Below are 7,500 nucleotides of genomic sequence, written 5' to 3' on the forward strand. Positions count from 1 at the left end.
ATTACAACCATCCAATCTGCGACATCACCGTCCTCTTCCTCCCAGCTTGTGTTTCTCGGGGCAAAAACCTTTCTCTTTATCGGTATGCGGCTCGGACACGGTTGATCCACGGCAAGAAGGACGAGATTCTGGAGTAAACGCCCGGGTAATGACCCTTACCGCACCCGATGCCCCAAGACACCAGCCCGACTTGAGTCCAGACGCCGTCTATGTACTTGACCAAAGGCCCGCCGCTGTCGCCCTGCGGAGGGAATGGGCAGGGTTAGTGTGCGGCGTTGTCCTCTTCGACTTCGCTCTCTCTTTCTTTCTCTCTCTTTCTCTTCTCGGTCTCTTCCTCTTTCTTTTCTCTTCTCTTCTCTTCTCTCTCTCTCTCTCTCTCTCTCTCTCTCTCTCTCTCTCTCTCTCTCTCTCTCTCTCTCTCTCTCTCTCTCTCTCTCTCTCTCTCTCTCTCTCTCTCTCTCTCTCTCTCTCTCTCTCTCTCTCTCTCTCTCTCTCTCTCTCTCTCTCTCACTCTTTTTCTTTCTCTTTATTTTTTTTTTATCTTTCTCTTTCTCTTTCTCTTTCTCTTTCTCTCTCTCTCTCTCTCTCTCTCTCTCTCTCTCTCTCTCTCTCTATATATATATATATATATATATATATAAATATATGTGTGTGTGTGTGTGTGTGTGTGTGTGTATATATATACATATTTATTTATATATATATATATATATATATTCATATATATATGTATGTATATATGTGTATATATATAAATATGTATATATATATATTGTTTGCTAATGTTGTATTTTGCTTTCTTTTTTACTTGTTTTCTCTATCTTCCCTCTGAACTCTTCCATGCTCCCTTCCCCTCTCTTTCTCCATCCATTTATACGGATCTTTCACTTCCCTCCCTCCATTCATCCCTTTCCATTCGTCTTCCCTCCCTTCCTCCTCCTCTCCTTCCCTCCTTCCTCTCCCTCCAACTTACCTGGCAAGAATCCTTCCCATCCTGTCCCGCGCACAGGTAGGAGTCGACAATCCCGCCAGGCGCAGCTCGTCCGTATTTACGTGCGCAGTCCTCGTTGCTCCACACGCGCAGGCGCACTTGGTACAATGATGGGGATTGCGGGCCGCCTGATATGAAGAAAACGGGAAGGTAGAGTTACATTCGTGAGGAGGGGAAACTTGTATAAAACTTTGATAATTTCTTGTCGTAATAAATGTAAACAAAAAATATGGCTGTGACGCGAAATGTTACTGGTGCATCAATTACGTTGCTAGTGATATAATTGCGAAATTATGTGCATTCATATTTTTTTTCTCCATATGGGTGGAACTTGCTTTCTGAAATTGTAAGCCTCAACACTATATTTTAAATAAAGGCATTCGTAAATATACACTCACGCAAAGGTACATACAGCCCCGCAGTATACAAGCAAATATGCACTTCCTACACCCTTCCCCACTCTTAGTCAGATTTTAAATACATTCCAAAAGAAACAAAATATTCAAGCGGTGAATGTGAAATTGATTGAGTATAAAAATACCATTATCAGTTTCCATTATTAATCGAATTCGAAAGGAAGTAATTATGAATAACCATCATCCTATCAAAATGATCCAGTTTAAATATATCATCGTCCTTAAATTCATTACATTCCTGCAGCTCTTTTCTGCATCATTCACAACACTCAAATACACAAAATAATTTCACATAAAACCCATAATACATATAAAGCCTTTTTTTTTTCTACCACTAGCCACTTCTTCCTCATTTTTTCTCAACACTAACATACTCCTCTGCCGCTCTAGGCCTACCTTCATACATGCTGCCCCAGCCTGCGACGGTCACCATTTCACCAGCATATCGCTCCTGACTCTTGTCCAAACACACGGGGCGTACTTGTGCCGTGTAGACAGCGGGTCGTTCCAGAGTTAGCATAGCGACGTCATTGTACTGGAAAAAAGGTGGGTATCATGTGAGTAGATGTGAGTTTTTTTGGTTTTTTTTTTGTCTTCATTTCATTTTTTTCTCTTTCTTCCTCGTGGTTGTTCTGTTTGTATTTTAGTCTGTATGTGTTTATTTTGTATTCTGTCTGTATCTGTGTCTGTCTTTCTCTGTCTCTGTAAATCTCTCTCTCTCTCTCTCTCTCTCTCTCTCTCTCTCTCTCTCTCTCTCTCTCTTTCTCACCCTCTCTCTCTGTATTTATCTATCTATCTCTATCTATCTATCTATCTATCTATCTATCTATCTATCTTTATCTATCTATCTATCTATCTATCGATCGATCGACCGATCTATCCATCTCTCTCTCTATCTGCCTCTCTATCTATTATAATAGTAATTACTTAAACTTATAACACAAGTATCTGAAAAAAAAAACAATTATGCAGTGACTGCAATCTGATAATTACTTAAATTAAACTTTCATTACTATTTTAGTTAGATGCAATTTCCTTTAGCGGAGAGATGAATAATTCACGAATCCCTTTTACCTGCCATGCATAATTTCACATTCAGCTTGGGAAGTTTTTCTAACTTGAACAATTATACATATATTTCTTTTCTTGTTTTTTTTTTTTTTTTTTGTTAAGCTCCATGTCGTTTTCGTTCTTTTTTTTTTTCTTCTTTTTTTTTTGCCTTTGTCTTTTTTTTATGTTTTTTTTGTGATTTTTCACGAAGTAAATGAGTCGATGTCTCGATTATTCCCTTTTCCCCATTCTATTTCACTCTCTCTCTTTCATTCCCTCTCTCTCTCTCTCTCTCTCTCTCTCTCTCTCTCTCTCTCTCTCTCTCTCTCTCTCTCTCTCTCTCTCTCTCTCTCTCTCTCTCTCTCTCTCTCTCTCTCTCTCTCTCTCTCTCTCTCTCTCTCTCTCTCTCTCTCTCTCTCTCTCTCTCATCTCTCTCTCTCTCTCTCTCTCTCTCTCTCTCTCTCTCTCTCTCTCTCTCTCTCTCTCTCTCTCTCTCTCTCTCTCTCTCTCTCTCTCATTCTCTCTCTCTCTCTCTCTCTCTCTCTCTCTCTCTCTCTCTCTCTCTCTCTCATTCTCTCTCTCTCTCTCTCTCTCTCTCTCTCTCTCTCTCTCTCTCTCTCTCTCTCTCTCTCTCTCTCTCTCTCTCTCTCTCTCTCTCTCTCTCTCTCTCTCTCTCTCTCTCTCTCTCTCTCTCTCTCTCATCCTCTCTCTCTCTCTCATTCTCTCTCTCTCTCTCTCTCTCTCACTCTCTCTCTCTCTCTCTCTCTCTCTCTCTCTCTCTCTCTCTCTCTCTCTCTCTTTCGCTCTCTCTCGCTCTCTCTCTCTCTCTCTCTCTCTCTCTCTCTCTCTCTCATCTCTCTCTATCTCTCTCTCTCTCTCTCTCATTCTCTCTCTCTCTCCCTCCCTCCCTCCCTCCCTCCCTCCCTCCCTCCCTCCCTCCCTCCCTCCCTCCCTCTCTCTCTCCCCCCCCCCCTCTCTCTCTCTCTCTCACTTTCCCTCTCTCTCTCCCACTGTTTTCCCCTCACGGCCGCGGCGCCGAGCGAATCTTATCGTACATCGGGCTGTCCCATTCAGACGAAGCCTACTCGATATCGTATCAAGTCATTTTGTTGTTATTGTTGTTGTACTTGTTTCGTGCTGCACGTCGTCTTCGCAAATGCCATGTGTCATTGTTTATCGGAACTCTCTCTCTCTTTTTATCTGCTCTCCCTATCTCTATCTTGTGTCTGTCTGTCTGTCTTTCTGACTGTCTGTCTTTTATCTATTTATCTATCTATCTATCTGTGTATCTGTTTGCCTGTCTATCTGTACGTTTATCTATCTCTGTCAATCAATTTATCTGCCCGTCTGTCTATCTATTTATCTATTTATCTATGTATGTTGTCTACATGTTTCATTGTTTATCGGAAGCCTCCCTCTCCAACCCCCCCCCCCTCTCTCTTTCCTACTTCAACCTCTCCCTCTCCCTCTCCCTCTCCCTCTCCATCCCCTCCCTCTCCCTCTCTGTATTCTCCTCTCTTTACTTCTCTTCCTTCCTTTCCTCTCCCTCTTCTTCTCCCTCCCTTCTCCCTCTCTCTTTCCGGCTCCTTCTCCCGCCTACCAACTCCCTTTCCCTCTCTTTCTCACTCTCCTTCTCCCTCTCCCTCTTTCTCTCCCTCCCTCTATCATCCCTCTCACCATCTCCCCCTTCCTCCCACCATCTCCCTCCCCCTCTCCTCCCTCTGACCATGTCCCCTTTCCTACCACCATCTCCCTCTCCCTCTCCGTCTCCCTCTCCCTCTTCTTCTCCCTCTCCCTCTTCTTGTCCCTCTCCCTCTTCTTCTCCCCTCCCTCCCACCATCTCCCTCTTCTTCTCTCCCTTCCTCCCACCATCTCCCTCCCCTCCCAATCTCTCTCCCTCTCCCTCTCCCTCCCACCATCTCCCTCTCCCCCTCCCTCTCCCTCTCTCCCTCACCCTCACCCTCCCCCTCTCACCCTCTCTCCCTCCCTCCCCCTCTCCCCCTCCCCCTCCCTCTCCCTCCCTCTCCTTCTCCCCCTCCCTTTCCCTCTCTCACTCTCTCTCCCTCTCTCCCTTTCCCTCTCTCACTCTCTCTCCCTCTCTCCCTTTCCCTCTCCCACCATCTCCCTCTCCCCCTCCCTCTCCCTCTCTCCCTCCCCCTCACCCTCCCCCTCCCCCTCCCCCTCCCCCTCTCTCCCTCTCTCCCTCCCTCCCCCTCTCCCCCTCTCCCTCCCTCTCCCTCCCTCTCCTTCTCCCCCTCCCTTTCCCTCTCTCACTCTCTCTCCCTCTCTCCCTTTCCCTCTCTCACTCTCTCTCCCTCTCTCCCTTTCCCTCTCCCACCATCTCCCTCTCCCTCTCCCTTTCCCTCTTTCCCTCTCCTTCCCCCCCTCTCCCTCTCTCCCTCTCCCTCTCTCACTCCCTCTCCCTCTCTCACTCCCTCTCCCTCTCCCACCATCTCCCTCTCCCTTTCCCTCTCTCCCTCTCCCTCTCCCTCTCTTCCTTCCTCCTACCATCTCCCTCCCACCATCTCCCTCTCCTTCTCTCTTCTCCTCTCTCCCTCCCCTTCCCCCTCTCTCCCTCCCCTTCCCCCTCTCTCCCTCTCCCCCTCTCTTTTCCTCTCTCCCTCCCCTTCCACCTCTCTCCCTCTTCCTCTCCCTCCCACCATCTCCTCTAACTTTCGCTTACATGTTTTAGCTTGACGATTGCAAGTTGCGCTCTACGAGTTTCATTTGTTTCAATGTTTATCGCTCCCGACTGAAAGTTGGGGAACGAATCGACTTTCGTGTGTGAGTGGTTTTTTTTTTTTTTTCATTGGGAATTTGAGGGAATGATGAAGAATTTTGTGGGAATTTGTGGGAATGATGAAGAATTTTGTAGGAATTACGAAGAATTATGTGGGAATCTGTGGGGATCATGAAGAACATTGTGGGAATTATGAAGAACTTTCTGGGAATTATGAAGAATTTGTGGGAATTTGTGGAAATTAGGAAGAATTTTGTGGGAATTTGTGGAAATTAGTAAGAATTTTGTGGGAATTTGTGGGAATTAGGAAGAATTTTGTGGGAACTATTAGGAATTATTGGGACTCTTTGAGAATTATTATGAATTGTTAGGAATCACTGGAAATTTGTAGAAATTAATAGGAATTGTTGTCGCTAGGATTTTTTAAGTCTGATGATTTTTGTATGGAATTTTAGTAATTATCTAGAATCATTTGGATTTTTTAGAAATGTTTTATTGTTTAGGAATTTAAGGGAAAAGGTGTTGTTTTCACTTCCTTTGTCTTTAATATTTAATTTATATATATATATATATATATATATATATATATATACATATATATATATATACACATCTTCATTTTTAGATAATTACCAATAGTATTGTCCTTATCATTATTAGAATCGTTTTTCTTTTTTAAGATAATTATCATTACTATTAGTATTATTATTGTTATCATTATTATCATTATTATTTTTATTATTGTTATTGTTATTATCAGTATTAGTATTATTATTATCATTATTATTATTATCATTATTATTATTGTTGTTGTTGGTATTATCATTATCATTATCATTACTATCATTATTACTATTATTATTACGATTATTATCAACAGCATTGCCATTAATATGATTATCATTATTATAAGCATTATCATTATCATTATCAGAATAATTATCATTATTGTTATAACCATCGTTATTATTACTCCTGTTATTATTAAAAAGGTCATTATGATTATTATCATTATCATTACCATTATTATTATTATTACTCTTGTTATTACCATTAAACTATTCAATTTAATTATCATTATTATTAGTAGTAGTATCATTATTATTTATTATTATTATTAGTAGTATTATTATTGTTGTTGATATAATTATTATTTAGTTATTATCATTATTATTATTATTATTATTATTATTATTATTATCATTATCATAATTATTATTGTTACTATTATCATTATCATTACTATTATTATTATCATTATTATTATTATTATTATTATTATCATCATTATTATTATTATTATCGCTATTATCATTACTAATATCATTATTATCAATTTTCCCCATTCCCCTTTTACCCCTCTTCCTCTCACCTCTCCCCTCTTCCATCCCTCATATTCCCTCCCCTCTCCTCCCTCTCCCCATATCCCTTACTCCTTCCCCTCTCCCCTCTCCCATCTCCCAAATTCCCTCCCATCTCCTCCCCTCTCCCCATATCCCTTACTCCTTCCCCTCTCTCCTTCTCCCCTCTTCCATCCACCAAATTCCCTCCCCTCTCTTCCCCTCTCCCCATATCCCTTACTCCTTCCCCTCACTCCCTCTCCCATCTCCCCAATCTCAAAACCTCACGCCCTTAGCTCTCCAAGTCCGGATAAAGACTCACGAGTTTCAGGGAATTATAGTCCTTATGTCTGACGACTCGAGTTATCTTGAAATCCTGCGCTGTGGTTTCCCTGGTCATGATGTTGTGCGCACCCAGGCGGACGCGGAGATTGGAGATGTCGAACTGGCTCATGCTGGAAGGGGGGGGAGAAGAAGAGGTTAGTTTTTATTATTATTGATTTTAATATTATTGTTATTGTTGTTGTTTTGTTGTTGTTGTTGCTGTTGGTGTTGTTGTTGTTGTTGTTGTTGTTGTTGTTGTTGTTTTGTTATTATTATTGTTATTATTATGATAATCATTATTATCATTATCATTATCATTATTATTATTATTATTATTATTATTATTATTATTATCATTATTATATTTTTTGAAGGGTTGCTGTCTTTTTCTGAAAAAAAAAAATGGATCGTTTGTTTTCGGTTAGATTTTTTTTGTATATTTCGGTTAGATTTTTTTTGTATATATGGGTTGAGGGATGGTTCATACTAGAACAGGAGGAGAACAAGAGATTATCTTTTTATTAAAGGGTTTGCTGTTTTATAAGAATTTTTGCTGTGTGAATTGAGTGGCGTGAGAACAGGACTAATTGTTATTATTGTTATTATTATTATCATTTTTATTATTATTATCATTATTAT

General features: G+C 41.1%; 1 protein-coding gene across 1 annotated transcript in view; it reads right to left on the reverse strand.

Moving 5' to 3' along the window:
* LOC125031761 (serine protease 44-like) overlaps positions 1-7,500 on the reverse strand; it is a 93,575-nt gene that overhangs the window by 408 nt on the left and 85,667 nt on the right. Inside the window, exons 7-10 of the mRNA XM_047622703.1 lie at positions 6,860-6,992; positions 1,804-1,942; positions 974-1,119; positions 1-241 (exon numbers count right to left, since the gene is read on the reverse strand). The exon at positions 1-241 is cut by the window's left edge and continues 408 nt beyond it. Coding sequence (XP_047478659.1) covers positions 77-241; positions 974-1,119; positions 1,804-1,942; positions 6,860-6,992 — 583 coding nt within the window. The 3' untranslated portion in view covers positions 1-76. The remainder of the gene's footprint in view (positions 242-973; positions 1,120-1,803; positions 1,943-6,859; positions 6,993-7,500) is intronic.

Source organism: Penaeus chinensis, chromosome 13 (genome assembly GCF_019202785.1).
Source record: "Penaeus chinensis breed Huanghai No. 1 chromosome 13, ASM1920278v2, whole genome shotgun sequence".
Lineage (NCBI taxonomy): Eukaryota > Metazoa > Arthropoda > Malacostraca > Decapoda > Penaeidae > Penaeus > Penaeus chinensis.